We start from the raw sequence: 18,397 nt of genomic DNA, 5'->3' as shown, positions 1-18,397 counted from the left end.
ATATTTGTGAATAATAAAACGTTTTCCCTAAATCACCAAAGGTATACAAAAGTCTTACAAACACTATAACTACTATAAATGCATTTCCTAATATGGTTTAATTAAGATGGATTTATTTGTGAATATCTATGCATTTACTTCATTTTTTAGGGCAAAATATTGTTGTAAACCATTTTCGATTCATATCTATTTCATCAATTGTTGATGTTTTCATCAATAGTAAATAATTGGATAAATAACAAGTATATTAAATAAAACCGTGACATAAATAAGTCATTTTGCACCTGCCCACACACCATGGAAAGAAGCCCCCTTTCCCCCAAAATAAGAGACAATGTGTCAGGGAAGTACTATTTATTTGATCTGACAGTTTTAAAATGTCAACACTGAATTATCTCACTGTAAATAGGAATCATGTGTTGCCGAGGTCATAATCCAGTACACATAACGGAGCACGTATCATAACGGAGCAAGTGTCATAACGGAGCAAGTATCTTGTCTCAAGAAATAACCATGACATGTGAAATTAACTCACAATAATAAATTAATGAAGGGAATACCGAAAACATGAATAAGTAGAAAACACGCAAGGCCAAAGCATGACACATAAGCGGAATCATTCCACTTAAAACAACTGCTGCCACAATCATATGAACTATGGCGGCGAAAGCCACGCTTAAGCCGCTGCAGAAGCTTCTCCACCTGGTGCTTCTGCTTCAGATCCAACGAGCAGGAGGAACTGATGCGAGATGATGAATGTGAAAAAGTATACGCAGAGGTCGGCGAAGACGTCACCCATGCGCCGGTATGTGTCCATGGAGCGGTTGATGACCTCGCTGGGGATCCCCGATAATAGCAGGGCGGCTGTCAGCACTGTGGTCTGTGCTTTTTTTTCCACCTGGAGAAATTGGAATCAGCGAGGCATGATCCATATACCAAGTGCCCAAACTCACCTTAGGAAAGTATTTGGATAAGCCCATAAAAGCCAGTTCCAGCGTCAAAAATGGAGCAAATATCGACTAAAAACACACAAGAAAAAAATAAAGTGTCACTTCCATGTGAAAAGACGTTCCGAAATTTGATGTGTTATAGCTTACCAGATACTTGCAGACAAACACTTGGACAAAAACTGCGAGGAGGACGCTGCAGACTAGCCTGAAGACGGTGAAAGGGTCAAAGTCCTCCTCGCCGTCCGCCTCTCCGTCCTGTACCGGCTTTTCACTGGCCAGCTGGCCCCGCAACTTCATGGCATCGTCAAAGCGGGAAAGGTATGGGTGGAGGCCGCTGGCATTGTCCCCGACTGACAGCTCCGCCTTGGGCCTCTGCCGGAGCCCTCGCAGGTGGCCGTCCGTCGGCGCTGCCTCATCCGGTAGCGGAGAGTCCCTCCGCTCTGGCGTAGCGCCGCGGGATCTGGGTGAGGGTTTTGGAGAAGGTTGGGAGGATGACCACGACTCTGGCCGATCGAGGTCCAGGTGAAAGCGAGGTTCTGTTGGCCGCCGGGTGAAGCCTCCTGGATTAATGTGGATAACATCCAAAAGTTGGAAAGAAATTGGGAGAATAACATTATGTAACTGAATCATTACTTCTTAATAGCAAGAGCATATGTTTGCAAATACAATCATCCCGCCTCATTCAAATGAATTGAATGTCTATGGCCATTAATGACAGGCAGTGCGTTAAATTTGTCTTAGTAATTTCATGTAAATTAAAAAAGTGGGTTGAACATGATTTGCCAATCAATGTACTGTAATCTGTTTACTTTCTGAGTCATGTAGCTGAGTCACTGCCATTTTGCTTTTGGGCAAAACATAGCTGGTTATGAGTGTAATCCTAAAATACAAATGGAATGATAGTCAGGACCCAAGCGAGCATTTTGAAACAAAAACTTCACACCAACAAGTATATATCAAACAGTCAATGTCGTGCTTAGTACAATAGGACATCATAAATTTACTCGGTATGCTTTTGTGCCGTCATGTGGTCAACCTCGACCAATGGGCAAGAGCGGATCCAGCTGCGTCTTTAGCGTTCCAAAATGAACATACCATTGTTATCAGCCTCGTTCTTAGCAAAGCCTACAATTCGGTTCATTCTGTCCTCAGAATTCATCAGCAGCTTCCTCCTGCGGACCTCCGCGCGTCTTTGAGCCGCTGATAGCGACGACCCCGCCGCCGTGGTGGTGGACGTCCTTTCATCGTTGGCGCCGGCCTCTGTAGGCTCCATGGTTCTAAAAATAATTAGCTCGTGTCAACCAAAACGAAATAAAACCATAAAAATAGCTAAATATACTGCGAACACTGGCTGGTGTACTCACCCAGACGACTGAATTTCACGAGCAAAACAGAGATGTCGCGTGGGGATGACGTTGGATATGGGTGCGCGCGTGTGCGTGGCGAGGGTACTGTTCGAACCAAACTCATTAACACAAAAACTAATTCCCTTTAAACTAACAAAAGGTAAACATACTATTAAACCTCTATTAAATACAGGAATAATTTGAAACACAAATGATTGGGTGTTGTGGTAGAAAAGGGGTGTGTGCTTGAATGAGCCATGTATATACCGTGGGTATTGATGTCGCGCGGTTAATTCGTCACTGGGTGTTAACTAGTTACAACAATTATGTAAACAAATCTAATACATATGTTAATAATGTTAAAAAGTATCAGTTTCATGTAGGTGGTTCTAATACCTTCTTTTTTGCAATTCTGTATGGATTCAAAGACAAATCAAATGACATGCAACTTTGCAACAAACAGGTTAATCTTTATTTTCACATTTAAAAAAAAAGATTAAGATTTTGTAAAATTTCTTAATACACTTGATCTTTATATCATAAATAAATTACAAATGAACAAACAAAACTTCAAAAGTTAGTGATTTATTTGGTCCGCATTCTTTACTTTTTATATCTCTACCCCCAAAAATAACACACTTAGATATAAAAAGTCCCAAACGGTCATACTAAAAGTTTATTTTCATCTCTTCACCATTGATATAATGTGATATTTTCAATATACAGGTATCTTAAGCATGATTAAAAGATCACAATGGCTTTTTGTTATGTCTTCATGTTAATATACAACCAAAAATTGCCTTTCCTATTATATTAAAATATTTTATATATAGTCTGTTCCAACGGGAGGCTTGGTAGTAAAAGTAGAGTTCCCGTTCAAGGCAATCATTGAATTTTAATCACATTGGTAAGATCATAAATTAAACATATGTTTGGGGCAAAACAAAAAAAAGAAGACGAGAATGAGACTGCAACACAACATTGAAGTCGGTGCCTGACGCTTATCTCCTTTTTCCCAAATTTGTTCGGCTCGACATGTAGAAAGATGGAACACTTTCCTAAAATGACAATGTGACAGCTGTTGAAAATAGTTCAGATAACAGTCAGACACCTCGCTTAGTCTTGACCGGCCACACACGATTGCATACACGTGACATTTTCACGTCTGTGCTTTTGCTATGGGCGAGCTCATATCTGAGCCATCCCTCCACTTTGGACATAGTTTTATGAGAATAAACACAAATAATTTCCATCTTCTACATACATACAGTATATATAGAGATTTAAATGTTTGTTTTTTTGGGGCATCACTTCCAATGCTTTGTTGAAAGTGACTGTCACACAATTAGTTTTTTCCCCACGCGCACGTATAAACATACAAGAACGGATTATTTGGAGATCTGCTGCTGCAGGTGGAGCAGGAACTCGTAGTAAGATAACGCTGACTCGGTGCGGTCCTCGATCATGTTCTGCATCATGGAGACTTTGATCTGGCTGTCCTCCCTAGGAGAAGAAATGTTGACATGTGGTCAACTGTTTCTTGGAGACAGAGGGTGTTCATTTTTTGCCCACCTGAAGACTTGCAATGAGGCAAAGAAGGGCCTCTGCTCCCTCAGCCAACCCAAGAACGCTCTGATTCTCTGTGACTCGGCTGTGTCAAGCTCTGGCAGCAGATACTAGTGCAAGCAAGCAGAATGGAGGCATTAGCATAGTAGATTAAATATATATGAAAAAGAGAACAAAAGTCTTACAAGGTTTTCAGGCACTGCGGCAAAGTTGGGGACACCTAGGACTTGAGTGAGGAAGTTGAGGTTGCAGTTGCACCCAATCCACAGATACATCACCTGCAGAGAGAGACAGGTGTTGACTTTAGGGACGCTTAAGCGGCTGCATTTTTTGTGTCACTTAAATAATAGCCCTTAAATGCATATTTCAGTATGTCACAAATAAGTTTTTCTAGTTAGTTTTTTGCTATTGCGATTAAATATATTTTGGCTTAATCCCGGAATGCAGCAAGCTTGTACCTCAAGGTATGACTGTACTATATTTTTAGTGCTTTTCACAATATTCATATGATTCATCTTTTATCTTATGGTTATATTAAAAGCAGCACTCATTAAAATAATAGTCTGTAAGTAGAAATTTGCTTCTGTTTTGTTAATTACATGACTAATTATTAATGTTGGGAACGTAATATTCATTACTGCTAATATGCTTCTTTTATATCTATTTTCACAACAGCCTCTATCTAAAGCCTGTCATTCTTCCAGCTGACTATTTTTGTTCTAGGGGTTAATGTTAATTCGCACCGTTCCGGCATCCATGAGGAAGGCGCCGTCCTTGGAGAGCTTTTCCACAGACAGCTGCAGCACTCTCGGCTGAGGAATGGTCCGCTCGTTGACATTTAAAGCACCCTAATAGCAGAAGACGACCACCAACATTTGAGTAAATGGGATACATGGAAAACACAGTCTTTTGTATTATTCTTTTCACCTCGTCAGTAAGGTCGTCAACGCGATACAAAGCGGGATGAATCATGATGGTGGAGTAGGCCAGCGGCTGATATTTGAGCTGCAACATGGAGGCAACGCGGTCATCTAGCCTTGTACTAGTTCCCGTTCTGAATGCTTTCTGGAAGAAGCCAAGAGAAACTTTCAATGAGGACACCGCTGGATTGATATTGAAGATGGCAAATTGTCGTAACGGTGCGAGACCTGCTTGAGCAAAGCGAGAATGTAGAGAGGGAATAGTCTGAGGCAGGCCGGTGCGAGCAGGCCAGGCTGCTGAATGGTCAGCACAGACTGACGGTACGACGTCAGGGAGTCGATGGCGGCATTGGTCATGGCGTCCCTAGCATCGCTGAGGCTGGCTGTCACAGAGCGGTCCACGGCTGAAATGACAGGAGACCAGAGCACATCAGAGCAAACTTCTTTTCTTTAGACTTCAATTTTTTCCTACCCATCCGTGGTTCTTTTGTCTATTTAATCATTTATTTTTATCATTGGGACAGTATAAAGCATAACTGCCATCAGGCATACATTTCCTTGCTGAGTAGGTAAAATAGATTTTGTAAGACATTTTAAAATAGCAGGACAATTTACTTTATCAAGGTAACTAAATGAAAGACATGACCACACTGGAACCCCGACAGCCTGAAAACAGCACTTGAAAGTACTATATTATTTTCAAATTTCATTGTAAAAATACTGCTCCTACTAATCATAGACCCATGGAAGTGAGCTCCTCACCCATACACGCCAACAGGCCAGTCATTGCTTGAACATCGGCGCCGGCAAAGATGTCTGACAAAGAGTGGACCACTGGAAGGCACAGAGTGTGCACCCGGATCCGCCTTTCTCCTGTAAATCAAAACAGAACCAAAAAAAGGGATATTTTTTTAATACTACCTCTGCCAATTGTTTACTCATGTGCTTTGAGATTAGAAAATGTATCTTGATTCAAGAGTCTAAGTGTGCCTTGGTGTGCATGTGTGTTTTTGTATGCATGTATATAGTGCACCTTTGCTGGAGGTGTAGAGTAGAGCCGCCTGGAAGGAGACCACCTGCATGTCATCTAGGTTTTCCTCAATGGACATTTGTACGGCGAAACCAGCGTCCGGGTTGACGTTAGGCAGCGACAGCAGGTCGGTGGAGCGCACAAAGAAGTTGCCGTGGAACGTGTGAATGGACAGACCTGTAATGGAAGACAAACAAGACATCATGTTGAAGTAGAAAGCGATCATTGTTTTGTAGGTCTTGTATTTCAAATATTTTTTGAACCTTTGGTGCAGCGTATCCTCATGACGCCCTCAAAGCCAATCTTCCTGGTCAGGTATCGCTTTAGGTCCTTCTGGAAGCGTTCCACTTGGGCCGGGTTATGTTGATGGTGATAGGACGGGAAATAATAGATGCTCCCCGCAGAGTACCGTGAAATGCAGCCTGGCAAAGACATACAGATTATTACACATTGATTACAGCTTCTTATTGTAAATATGAATAATAACCGATCCATCCAAGCGCTCAAGCCTGAGTCTTCACTCACCAAGAGACGCCAAGTCGCAGTACTGAGAGCTGAGCAGAAACAGGTCGACGGCCACTTGCTGACCCGAGCAGTCTAGCGCCAGCTTCTTGTAGAAATCCGTTGCTGGTGATAAGTGCTGGATGTCCTATAAAGATGAGATTATGGTCACTGTTCTTCTTTTCAAAATGATTGTCAATTCCAGACCTTGGCAGACGCTCTTTGGTTGGGGTCCTCCCGGGACTGGAGTGCCCCGACGCCCAGGTTGGGCAGCTGTGTCTGAAAGACGGACAAGCGGCCGCCTGTGGGCGAGAGCAGCTTGAAAGCGGCCTGCAGGGCCGATCCAAGCGCCGACTGAGTCTCCATAGTCTTTTCGAATAATGTCGGCAAGCTCTTCAGAAGATCCTGCACCAGCTGGAAAGCAAATTAATCAGCATTTATACGCTGAATAAAACAAACAAACAGTGTACTGCAAAAACGTGGTGTATTGGGATTTGGAATGAAATGCACATTTTTTTATTTTGACAAGCGTAATAGTAGTTCATCACAAGCAACAGCACCTGACCTAATCTTCCCTCAACTACATCAAATATTGACTTAATGAGCCATTCAGGTTAATCAGATGTAGTAAAACAATGACTCAGCAACTTTTGAAGACCTGGAATTAGCAGATTAAACAATTTCTGAAAAGAAACTTTTTTTTTTTTAAACTATTTGAATAGCCAAAACATGTTGATGCCCAAATCAGGAAATGAGTCATATTCTGAAAATGTATTGCCTAAAAAACAAACATATGAAGCCATTTGTTACCTCTTTGCTATCATTGAGGTTGACTAGAAGGCTGTCTGGTTTGGGCAGAAAGATATCTGTGGGACACAAAAACCTTGAATAAAATACTTGGAGACATATATGGAGGTCCCACAAGAGAAAAATTAAATTGTCACATTTTACCGTCAATGTCAGAGACGATAAGCATCTGAGGCTGGGATAGTCCCTCTTGGAGGTTGTAGAAGTGGATAGTGCTGTCAAAGGTAATGAAGCCAATTTTGGTCCGTGCGTCTCCAGGGAGCCTTTGCGCAAACATGAATGGGTTGTCGGTATGGGTCGGAGGTAGAGTCAAACGGTTGAATTTACATAATCGACACATACGCGTTAATGTTGTCCAGAACTGACTGACAGAAGACCTTCAGGTAGCCCGTCTCCACCGCATTGTGTGATACGTCCAGGACAAAGAGATACACGGCAGGTTGCGGCGGCCTCACCTAATGATGGGGAGAATTAAATATGTTCAGTTATTTTTTATTTTTTTTGTTTTATCTGACAGAACTGTGTACCAAGTATTCCGAAGGAGCGATGAACTCAATGGTGGCATTCTGCACTTCAGGTCTCTTGTGTGGTTCACCATAGGATCGACTGACTGGATTATACATGAACTCTTCTGGAACTGAAAAAAAAATACAGAGTTTAAAATACTCTGATAGTAATCAGAAAACAGAAATATCATGACCGCTTGTGTCCTGTTCTCACCATCATTGACCCGATAACACAGGTTGCATTTCCACCTCCTCTGGTCCAAAAATGCCACAAAAGGGTTGATATATGTTCGGCAGGAGCGACACCTGACTATGGTACTGGATGTCACCACAGGAAGTTGCTGTAAGACAAGTCACACTTATATTTACTTATATACAAAGTGTCACTTAAAAATAGCCCAAAAGTAACAATATGCAGCAAAATAATACCTGTCACGCTACATTAAATAAACCAACATGGCACAAAAATAAAACATTCCAATGATAGGGTTTGATATTATTACCAAAGGTTTGTACTACAGTATGTTTCCATGTTGCGCTTACAGAAAGATCTTTGAAGGGGTGCAGCAGTAGGCCCAGTGGCATCTTAGCTTTATTGAGTAAAGACTGCGTTTGAGGGATGTTAGTCAGCGTGCAGCGAAACACCCTGCAGACAAAGACAAAAAAAAAGGAAGAGACATTATGGTGAACTGCATGACTCAAGTATGATCAAATATCCCTACTCTGGGTTGCAGTTCATCTTTTGCAGGTCTTGGGGCAGGCAGGGTGTGGGGGCAGCAACTGGGCCCAATGGCAGCAGATTACGCTCCTGTAGCAGGTTGACCACTCGCAGGCTCTCGGGCGTGTTTGACTGCAGGCTCATGGCCGCCATGGATGGGCTCAGCTGGGCCGGGCCAGGCCCTGAAGGTGGCTGCCAAGAATGATGAGAGCAGGTTAGGTGAGGTGCTGGTTTGTCTTAGTTGAGGGATGGGATGGCACAATGGTAGTGTAGTATTTTCCCAAAACAGAGGTTGGGGGTTCAATTCCTCCGGCCAGGCGACTATGTCCAAATCTTCTTAAGAAAGATGCCAAAGCTCTAAGCTACTTCTAATAATGCATCAGCAGTAGGCGTATAAAGAAAGTGTCAAAGTGCAAAGGGTATTGTGCTACAAGCCATTTTCTCCATTTAACTCATTGGCCACCATTTGAACAAAAAAGGAAAAAAACATTATATAACGGAGGGGAAAATTTTAATTTGATTTAAACAACTACCACAAGAACAATTTGTATAATATTGGCCTTTGAGAACCTGAAAATAATCCCAATTTTTTTTTTAACTCATACTGTGCAATTAAAACATCCACTAAGTATGCGATCATGCATTACTGCCATAGAGGGCAAAAGACAAACAATATTGACCCCCAGTTTCCCAAATCTGTTTTCACCAATGACAGCAAATGAGTTAATATTTCTAAAAATGCTGTTCTACAACCAAACAGCGACACACCTGCACATTCATAAAAACACAGACACACCCACATTGCATATACAAATTCATACACCAGCGTGCTGACGTCTCACCTGCTGGTATGGCCGAGGTGGGTGGGCGTAAGGCTGCGTGGTGTTCTGAATGATCTGGTGCGAGGTCAGAGGTCCGCCTTGAGGAGCCGTGGGGTGCTGGTACCCCGGTGGAAGAGAGGGGTAGTGGCCCAGGTGATGACCCGGAGGGCCGGGCTTGGGCGGACCAGCTGTGGAGGGGGGAAAAACTCAATATCAGAAAGAACCGAATACATTCTGTGTCTGTTTTGACTACAACAGGCTAAGCAGAAATACCTGGTTTGTTGTCCATGTGATTGGTGCCAGCTGCTGCTGTTTTGGAGAAACAAACAACATTTTTTTGCATGAAATTTGACCAACGTCAGAGAAGAGATGGCCAAAGGCGTTGTGAGAATGGACGTGAAGCATCAATGAGCATTCGAAAATTCACTTGCTAAAGCATTTTTTCACCAGTACATGTCAACCAACAAACTAACATTCACTATTTGTTGGTTATTTTCTGTTTTGCAGTAAGAAAACAAAACAAAAGAGGAAAAAATTGAGAAATGATTCAAGATGACTATGCAACTGCCAACTGATTTAAGCAGACCTGGACATTCAATATCCGCCTCCTCGCAGTCGGGCTCAGTGAGGGGCAGATTGCTGCCGGCCCCACACTGAGCTGGCGTGTGGGAGGATGGGAAACAAGAGAAAATCAATAAAAACAATACATAAGTCTTAAACTTTACAGTGACAGAATATATATAGGTTTCACCAATGAACACAGTCATGCCAGAAAGTCTCACCGTCTGCCTTTGGTGGAAGATGCGTGGCGTTGGCCATCGGGGGCGCTCCAGGTTTCATGGTGGGGGGTGGGCCTACAGGTGGTGGCCCATAAGGAACACTGCTCGGGTGGTACTGCTGTGAAGCTGCTGGATTCATGGGTGGGGGAACGGCACCTGCAGGAAAAATAGGCATCGTCATTGTTTGTCGACCATAAGAGTTAAAATGTTCATAACTGTGTTCTTTTAAACTATGGCAACAAAAGCAGATGAACAGGATGCACTCATTATTACCAATCAATTTAATGTATGCATTCATTTAATTATTAAGGCCATTGAGCTTGGAGGTTAAATACAATTGAACTGGATTCATTTGTATACCACCAGAGGGGGCACAGGTGCAAGTTATGGTATGAGGTATAATTGCATGTATATTTTATGTAACACGATTTAGTTAAATTATTTATTGATTCATTTATTTATTATCTAATTTATTTATGTCTACAATGTATTTTCCCGTGTCTGTGTTTTTACCTTCTTGTGAATGCAACAAAGGGATTTTTTTATTTACTTAGTGACAATGTAGATTTTCTAATGTGTAACACATTTTAATGATGCGACAGTTTCAGTCTATTTTCTGATACTTTATTTCAACAGAGGCCATGATATTGGCTGAATAATTAGTTAGGTGTTCAAGTAAGCGAAACCATGTCCTGGCGCTTTTTGGCAGGGACAGCTTGTTACATTGAAGCCAGTTTGTCTCATTCTGTAGGGTTTGAACTTTGAACAGTTTGTGTCAATTGGTTATGGGCAAGACTGGAGTACAAGGTCCTCCTCCAACATGACAACCTTGGATAGATTTTATCTAATGACACCAGTGACTTGTATTTAAGCCAGAAAATCAGACAGCAATTGTGACCTCATTCAAATAAGTTTTAGATGTTTTTTTTTTTCCCTCCAACTTTTAATCCAGTGGGGAATGACAGATAGTCAGTCCACTGAACTTCACTGATGCGATTTTATTCATACAGGTTGCGTCATTTTTTATCTATTGAACCTTACCTGGTGGCCCATATCCTTGTAAAGATGAGGGGGGCGGTGCCGCCGAGCCGTAGGGTGCGGGTTGGCTCACGTGGTTGGTTGCCGGGCCGCGGAGCGGCGCATTCATGGACGCTGGGGGTCCTACGGGCGGAGGCGCCGAGTTGTACTGCCATGGATGTTGGGCGTTTGGGTAGAAGCCGCTAGAGGACGCCACGGGTGGCGGAGGGGTGCCCTGTGCGGCGGGCAGCTTGGGACCAGGACTGTGTGACTGTGGGGGTGTATGTGGCAGAGACCCACCCATCATCGGTGGTCTGGTGAGGGGACTTTGGCCTGGTGGAGCCGTATAAGATGTAGGTGGTTGGTAAGAGCCCACCGGGGGGACATGCTGGTGTGACCCATAAGGATATAGTCCAGGACCAGGGGGCGCTGGTGCCTTGGCCTGCATTGCGTTATAATTGTGTTGGTGCGTCATGCCGTAATTGACTGCTGGGAGCTGCTGGACGCCAAGGGGGTTCTGTGAGGGACCTGGAAAATGGTGGAAAGTTAGAGGTTATAAGCAAATGTATTTTATGACTTCAAGTCCATTTTGAAATTCACCATTAGCAGGCTTCCAACTGCTCTCTTTGTTTAAACAATCTATGTATGAAACTGTGGGTAGTTAAAAATGTCAACACTTCTATGTTAGCCTGTCGAGCTAAGCTGTTATATTTTGTCAATTATTACTATTCAATTACCACTAGTAATGTGGTGACAGAACTACTAGATGCTCTTCAACTTAGCGTATGAAGGCATCAGTAGTCACCAAAAAATCATGCCAAGTTGGTAAATATAAATACCTTTCATACTAATTTAGTTTGTGAGTACATTTATATGACAAACATTTCCTAATATTTAAAGTTTGGTGGTGTTGTGAAAATGTTCTGAAGTAAAATATGGACTATCTTGGGTGTTCATGATGAAGTGAAACATTATCAAACAAGTAAAGCAATGATTTGAACATAAAAAGCAGATGTGCACTAGCCAAAAAAAAAAAAAAAAACATCTTTAAAAAAATGTGCATGAGTTTAAGCGTCCTTCCTTCTGGATTGGGCCCAATATGCCACATGAACAGTAAGATGGCCAAGTTGAAAAAGACAAAATACATAGATAACGTTTACAACATAACACGAATATGTTGTGCTAAGCAAATTTTCATCATGACGAAGGGAGGTGAACATTGACAAGAAAAACTTCCAGAAGCCTGAAAGCACATGACGAGCTTGTTCTTTGTATTAGAATGTGGGTACAAACCCAAAGGCCGTAATGAATTAATAGTGTATAGACGATCATTTAAAAATGGTAAACATGGCAAAAGCCTATAATTGAATCGAGTTTGTCACTCCGCCCAGAGATGTTAAAACTATACTATCATCGATAAGGAAAAAAAAAAACAATGTCAAATAGTCAGATTTCCCACGCGAGTGTTTATTTTGAAACAGAGCTTAAACTTTCTGTTTAATTGGCTTGGCGGTTTAGATGAACTTATGACTACGTTTTCCCTTTTTTTAATTAATTAATTATTATTTTTAAAAGGCGAGTCCGCGAGCTAATCACTAGCACGCGTCCAGAGCGAAACGAATAATCGCAGCTTCATAGATTTCACAAAATATGACGTTTAGACTTGACACTTTACCATTCGCGTACGGTTGTCCCGTCCCGTTCTGAGCGTTGAATCCCGCCGTTGACATCTTGAAAACGGACACCGGGTTCCGAAATGGTGCGGCGTTAGCTTTAGGAGCGATTAGCTTCTTCTCTTTTTTTTAAGCAACTGGTTGTGGTAGAAGCCACGGGCTGGGGCAGCAAATGTCTCCGCAGGCTGGGATTGTCTCGAAACCGTGAGCGTCCTGTTGGCTGCTGGAGTCACACGGCCATGGCTGCGGGCCCTGGAGCCCCCTTTGGAAGTGACACTACGGGGAAATGCCGTTAGCCTCGGCCTTGACGAGAGGAATCTCCAAACCGGAAATCGGGATCACCCAAGAAGGATCAACGCACAAATTGTCGGGCATGCGCACTGTGGACACGTGGCATTTCCTCCGGGTGCTCTTCGTTTCAGAGTCTACTAGAAACAACCTGCGGTTCAGAGTTCACGCTATTGGGGCTAAAGTCCTCAACTCTTTGGATGCCATTAGACGTATAATTTATTATGAATGGTCTTTCATTCGTTTATTTCTTTTAATACTTTAAATATATATCTCTTCTCAACTCATTTTCTGAGCCGCCTTATGCTCATTAGGGTCGCGGGGGGCGCTGGAGCCTATCCCAGCTGACTCGAGAACCTAAGGCAGGGGACACCCTGAATCCAATCAGCCGACCATGCATGTTTTTGGAAAGTGGAAACCGGAATACCCGGAGGAAATCCACGCAGACCCGGGGGAACACACATGATCATTCTAATACAATAAACAGATGATAAAGATAAATTACCACATTTGCCATATTTATATATATTATAATGACAAATACCATGTAAAAAAGCTAACGGCAATTATTGATTTTATCAGAATGATCAATTTCTTTGAATGTTGTTTTTTAAAGCACTTGAAATAGATTGAACGTATCCAGAAAGCCGGAGCAGAAAGCATAGATGGCAGTAATGCACCAACACTGTTTGCAAACTGCTGTTTATAACCAAAGAAGAAGAAGTGACAGAAGCCATTGCGGTGTCGTGGCTCAGTTAACAAAACACGAAAAAAAAGGAAGGAGACAGGGCGAGCTGGCTGTCAGCGGGGTCTCCTTTTTTATACGCACGAGCCACATTCACATGATCAGACGAGCCAACGCACTTGACAACCGATTCCACACCTGAGTAACGAGTAAGTTTCCCCCGGAGGTGATGCGAACTTTGTCTGTCGTTTCAACGCGGAACGTTCGCCGTCCCGATTGCTAACGAAGCTAGGCTAGCGGAGCTAACGTTAAGTTGGGCTAACTTTGATCATTTTCACCCGACTATTTATATTATAAAGTTATCAAGTGTCTCATTTTGATAATGATCACGTGGATCTTGTATTTTTATTTGGATCGTATTTTTGAGTCAGCTTGACATGAGTGAGTTTTCTCGCTTGTCGGCGCTGCGTCGCCGTTCGGAGAAAATGACACGTAACTAGTAGCTTGCTTGTTAGCAGCCACCTTAATCTTTTTCTCAGCGACTTTCTTTAACGCACATTAACTATCTCATCCGCGATCGCACATTGTAACAAATGTTTTCTCCTTCTTCTATAGCCTATTATCGATGTGACGTGGCAGGGCATGAAAAATATCCACACTTCTATTTCACTGTCAATAACAAGAAAATGCGTCAACTAGAATCTAAACATTGACTTTTCAGATACCGTATAATTATCTGTCAACTTACTTTACTAATAAACTGTCATTGACTACAGTAGACGTCCAATCAATTCTAACTAGCCGTGATCGATCGTGATAATTCATTGCCAACCCTCCCAGTTCAAATAGAATGGACGCCTACTGCCGTCAATGGCATTGAACTACTACCTACACTTACTGCAAACGATGTGAATATTTTTACAACCTGAGCAGAGAAAATGTGTTCTAAATTTCTATCTGGTGTTTTCACTTTACTCAAAGTTGTGTTCTTTTGTGCGTAACCCAACCCACTTAGTGTTAATGTGAATGGTGAACACGGGTAGAAATAAACCCAGATTATTTCCGTCCATCGTCACAGTAAAATAATTTTTCCTCGTGAATGTCCCTTTACAAATATGGGAGTGCTCACCTCACCTTGTTCTGTCGGTCATAGTCATAATGGCAGTAATCATGTACTTAACGACTATTGGCTTGACCCTCGACTCAATTAAGTGACAGGGGTCAACTAAAACTATGAAGGGTCTAACTAGTATATATCGGTCTGGTCAATACATGAAGGGGTATTACACAAAAAAAATCACCTAAAGGACAGTTTAGATTTTTACTTTTAGTTTTCAATAGCTTTCATATTTGAAAATTGCATAAATATTGACGATTTTCAAGTGCAATTTCCGGGCATGTTTATAGTTTTGATGCTTGGGAATGTAATTTAATATTTTGAAATTTACAGGAATTGAGCGCTGAATCATATATTTTAGCAATTGTAAGCATTTCTGGTAACTAAGCATCTGTTTACTATGGTAACCATTTACAATCTCATATATTACAATGTAACATTTAATTTCCGATTTAGCAATGTCTAAATGTAGCAAAAGTAACATTATTCATAGACTTCAGTATTATCTTAAAGATGGTTACTCATATGTAATTGGACTTGTAATAATTGGCACACGTGATGCCAGCTCATCATAGCTGACGTAAAGACAGGTTATTTATATATTTATTTAAATCTTTTTTTTTTTTTTTTTTTTTTGCCGCGACCTTTGCCTACCTTACTCTTTAGTCCCGGAATTGTTACATCACAGTTGCGACTATCCAAGCAGATATCCAACTGGATTTGACCCCAGGTTGTATTTTATAGATTTGTAGTTTCTTGTCTTAAGACTCCTGACAAACAAACAAAAAAGGTGCAAAGTATCAGTCCCATTTTGAATTTTGGTACTTATTCTGCTTTTTTTCATGTTTTGTGACATTTCTTAACTTTTAATGGCTTTTTTTTCCACAGGGTTGAACAGCTCCGGATATGTCATTCTTATTTGAGTGGATTTATAGCGGGTTCAATAGCGTACTACAGTTTTTAGGTAAGTCTAAGAAAAAAAAAACACTTTTTCAAACTTAAATATGCTGAGTATTATGGAATAGCTCATCCAGAAGATTGCTCGTGACATCCCATTGATAATCAGAAGTCAAATACCCAAGTCGAGGAGTCGCAACAGCCTAGCAACCGGTTGTCCTTAAAAAAAACGGCGGCGGTCGGTCCTGTTTTCCCGGTCACGCAGGTGACACGCTCGTCGTGGCTTTCACCCCACGTCAAGTAGCGTTGAGTCACCAATGACGCTTATGGCCGTTTGTTGACTCACGGAAGGGAAAACAGTGGCTACAATGTATTATTGATTACAAAGAAGCCCTTTTCTCCTTTTGGAAATGTGGAACGTCACACTAGATTTTGGGGTATTGCTGTATTTTCCGGACTATAAGTCACTTCTTTCAATAATGATTGCCGGTACATTAAAAAAAAAAAAAAAAAAACTTTAAAGTTCATTTAACCACTAATGTGATGTGTGTAATAAACCACCCATTCTAATGCAACAAATGGTCATTCCAAAAATTATATTGAAAATAATAATCAGCAAATACAACTACTTCATATTTAAGGTGTCACTTTTTTGCGAGGATTCCTAGTAAGCCTAAGTGTTTAGTATATTCTTTCGCATACTAAATGTGTATGTTTTTTTAAATTTCTTTTTTATTTTTTCAGGACTGTCCAAGAAGTCGGGCAAGCTCGTATTCCTCGGCCTTGACAATGCCGGAAAAACCACGCTATTGCACATGCTAAAAGACGACAGATTGGGCCAGCACGTTCCCACTCTCCATCCCAGTTAGTACCAATCCCCGTCACCAGGTGGTACATTTGGTCCAGGTTCACTGACGGTTTTTTGTTTTCGCTCCTCTCGTCTAGCCTCGGAAGAGTTGACGATCGCCGGCATGACCTTCACTACGTTTGACCTCGGAGGCCACGCGCAAGGTGGGTGCCGTTTGTTTTTGACGGTTTGGTGGAGCCCGCCCGGCCTTCGAATAATGCGCCCGTGTTGTGCCACCAGCCCGGCGAGTGTGGAAACACTACCTCCCCGCCATAAATGGTATCGTCTTTCTCGTGGACTGTGCGGATGGCATCAGGTTGGCAGAATCCAAAGCAGAACTTGACGTGAGTGCCATGAAAGAGGAAATGGAAATTAAGTGTCTAGTCATTTTGACTTAGAAGATGGCTGTATATTAAGTCAGCATAATTTAAATAATAATACATGAAATATCTTTTTTTTTTTGTATTTCTCTACCAGAATGAACTATTGAAAACAGGATACTATTTGAAGAGCTTTAAAAAAAATAGACAATATTGTGCTTTTTTTTTTGTACGCGTCGCTGGTAAATGGGTCCAAATTTGAAAATTGTCTTAACACATTGCGAAATTGGATTTTTGACATTTCGCAATGAATTGCTATCAAAGGCTGTGCTCATTTAAGTTAATCGTCGATTTTTAAGGTCAACTCCTTTGCAAGCCATTCCGCCATATTTTTCTTTTTTATGTATTTTTTTTTTTTACTTTTTCAGGGCTTAATGACGGACGAAACCATCGGCAACGTGCCCATCCTCATCCTGGGCAACAAGATCGACCGACCGGAAGCCATCAGCGAGGAGCGGCTCAGGGAAATGTTTGGACTCTACGGACAGACGACAGGAAAGGTGAGAATCCCCCGTCCGGGGACTAACAACTCAAGTTGCCAGTCTTTCTAACAAGGCGATCGTCCTTTGTTCCGTCCGCAGGGCAAAATTCCCACCAAGGAGCTGAATACGAGACCCCTGGAAGTGTATATGTGCAGCGTGCTCAAGCGTCAAGGCTACGGCGAGGGATTCCGTTGGCTTTCCCAGTACATCGACTGAAAACAGCGCCACCTACCGAACCGCAACAACAACAACAGACGTACAACAGCGGGCTTGCCGACCTTCCACCATCACCACGACCACCATCACCACCACGACAACTCGGTCCCAATAGACTTTTATTGGTTCTTTGGGTTCTGCACTTACACACATTTTTTTTTGTCCCACTCTCATAGCTCCACACGGACTATTCCTGTTTTTTTTTTTTTTTTTCGTATGCCAGCGTCCATTCAGAAGCTTCCAGTAGTTCCATACGTGGCATTTTTATTCATTCATATTTTTTTTCTTTTTATGACGCTTGATAAACCGAAGGACCGTCATCCCTGCTTTGCCCAACCCTGATTAAAAAAATAAGTTTTTTTACATACATAGAAGCATAAAAAAATAGCATAATGGCTCAATATTCCAAATGATGTATGAAATGTACACTAACTTGGTACATGGACGTTGTATCCTTTCTCATTATGCATGCATGCCTTGTTCTTTTTCAGCTGTAACCAACCAACCCTTTTATGATTATTATAACGGTTAGGATGATGATTCTGATGACAGCAGATGGGGAGGAAGATGCCAAAAAAATGGAGGGGAGACAATATTAACACACACACACACAAACACACACGTGGGAGCGTTGCATTGCTTGTGTGTGTCTTTCATTCCAGTTCGCAGCATTCCAAAAACGAGGCTGCTGGTGGTGGTAATGTTGTTGTTTGCATCATAAATGTGTAAGAAGAATGATTATGACCATGATAATAAATGTTTGCAATTAAGAACAGAATTTAACATCAATACAGCAACTGAGGCTGCTTTGCTTTCTTTATCTGTCTTGGCTTTGCGTTTCAATCATGGAG

The 18,397-nt window shown here is 41.9% G+C and overlaps 3 protein-coding genes across 6 annotated transcripts; 1 reads left to right on the top strand and 2 right to left on the bottom strand.

Annotated features, from left to right (window-relative positions):
• Positions 1 to 339: 339 nt before the first annotated feature.
• Positions 340 to 2,534, bottom strand: camlg (calcium modulating ligand). The gene is made up of 5 exons (XM_077740717.1): positions 2,315 to 2,534; positions 2,046 to 2,227; positions 1,098 to 1,510; positions 954 to 1,019; positions 340 to 898 (listed from the first exon to the last, which is right to left on the bottom strand). The coding sequence occupies exons 2-5, from the start codon at positions 2,221 to 2,223 to the stop codon at positions 677 to 679; spliced, it is 879 nt and encodes a 292-aa protein (XP_077596843.1). The 5' UTR covers positions 2,224 to 2,227; positions 2,315 to 2,534; the 3' UTR covers positions 340 to 676.
• A 420-nt stretch (positions 2,535 to 2,954) lies between these two features.
• sec24a (SEC24 homolog A, COPII coat complex component) lies at positions 2,955 to 13,006 on the bottom strand. 4 transcript variants are annotated; one of them, XM_077740722.1, is made up of 24 exons: positions 12,637 to 13,006; positions 10,986 to 11,489; positions 9,948 to 10,100; positions 9,752 to 9,823; positions 9,439 to 9,474; positions 9,187 to 9,353; positions 8,349 to 8,536; positions 8,170 to 8,272; positions 7,841 to 7,967; positions 7,648 to 7,757; positions 7,463 to 7,575; positions 7,265 to 7,383; positions 7,124 to 7,179; positions 6,521 to 6,727; positions 6,338 to 6,461; positions 6,076 to 6,234; positions 5,816 to 5,989; positions 5,545 to 5,655; positions 5,011 to 5,186; positions 4,790 to 4,927; positions 4,606 to 4,710; positions 4,048 to 4,140; positions 3,869 to 3,972; positions 2,955 to 3,799 (listed from the first exon to the last, which is right to left on the bottom strand). In XM_077740722.1, exons 1-24 carry the CDS (start codon positions 12,689 to 12,691, stop codon positions 3,685 to 3,687), a joined length of 3,309 nt encoding a protein of 1,102 aa, XP_077596848.1. In that variant the 5' UTR covers positions 12,692 to 13,006; the 3' UTR covers positions 2,955 to 3,684. The 4 variants fall into 4 exon arrangements, with proteins under 4 accessions (XP_077596848.1, XP_077596849.1, XP_077596851.1 ...); XM_077740723.1 differs by having other exon boundaries at positions 9,439 to 9,471; XM_077740725.1 differs by lacking the exon at positions 9,752 to 9,823 and having other exon boundaries at positions 12,637 to 13,005.
• Positions 13,007 to 13,642: 636 nt separating this feature from the next.
• Positions 13,643 to 18,335, top strand: sar1b (secretion associated, Ras related GTPase 1B). The gene is made up of 7 exons (XM_077740728.1): positions 13,643 to 13,816; positions 15,613 to 15,688; positions 16,366 to 16,485; positions 16,567 to 16,632; positions 16,709 to 16,812; positions 17,217 to 17,348; positions 17,430 to 18,335. The coding sequence occupies exons 2-7, from the start codon at positions 15,631 to 15,633 to the stop codon at positions 17,544 to 17,546; spliced, it is 597 nt and encodes a 198-aa protein (XP_077596854.1). The 5' UTR covers positions 13,643 to 13,816; positions 15,613 to 15,630; the 3' UTR covers positions 17,547 to 18,335.
• The last annotated feature ends 62 nt before the right edge of the window (positions 18,336 to 18,397 follow it).

This window comes from Stigmatopora nigra, chromosome 19 (assembly GCF_051989575.1).
Source record: "Stigmatopora nigra isolate UIUO_SnigA chromosome 19, RoL_Snig_1.1, whole genome shotgun sequence".
Taxonomy (NCBI): domain Eukaryota; kingdom Metazoa; phylum Chordata; class Actinopteri; order Syngnathiformes; family Syngnathidae; genus Stigmatopora; species Stigmatopora nigra.
Note: the sequence above shows the minus strand (reverse complement) of the source record. Positions and strands in the feature narration are given on the sequence as shown.

Excerpts from the sequence above, each read along its gene's own strand:
- sar1b (XM_077740728.1), top strand. The coding sequence starts at position 15,631 with ATGTCATTCTTATTTGAGTGGATTTATAGCGGGTTCAATAGCGTACTA. Across the intron at positions 16,633-16,708 it reads CCTCGGAGGCCACGCGCAAG|CCCGGCGAGTGTGGAAACAC; the intron begins GTGGGTGCCGTT and ends TTGTGCCACCAG. Across the intron at positions 16,813-17,216 it reads AATCCAAAGCAGAACTTGAC|GGCTTAATGACGGACGAAAC; the intron begins GTGAGTGCCATG and ends TTACTTTTTCAG.
- sec24a (XM_077740722.1), bottom strand. The coding sequence starts at position 12,691 with ATGTCAACGGCGGGATTCAACGCTCAGAACGGGACGGGACAACCGTAC. Across the intron at positions 5,990-6,075 it reads GAGGATACGCTGCACCAAAG|GTCTGTCCATTCACACGTTC; the intron begins GTTCAAAAAATA and ends CTTCCATTACAG. Across the intron at positions 3,800-3,868 it reads GCCTCATTGCAAGTCTTCAG|GGAGGACAGCCAGATCAAAG; the intron begins GTGGGCAAAAAA and ends TTCTTCTCCTAG.
- camlg (XM_077740717.1), bottom strand. The coding sequence starts at position 2,223 with ATGGAGCCTACAGAGGCCGGCGCCAACGATGAAAGGACGTCCACCACC. Across the intron at positions 1,511-2,045 it reads GAACGAGGCTGATAACAATG|GAGGCTTCACCCGGCGGCCA; the intron begins GTATGTTCATTT and ends ACATTAATCCAG. Across the intron at positions 899-953 it reads TATCCAAATACTTTCCTAAG|GTGGAAAAAAAAGCACAGAC; the intron begins GTGAGTTTGGGC and ends CAATTTCTCCAG.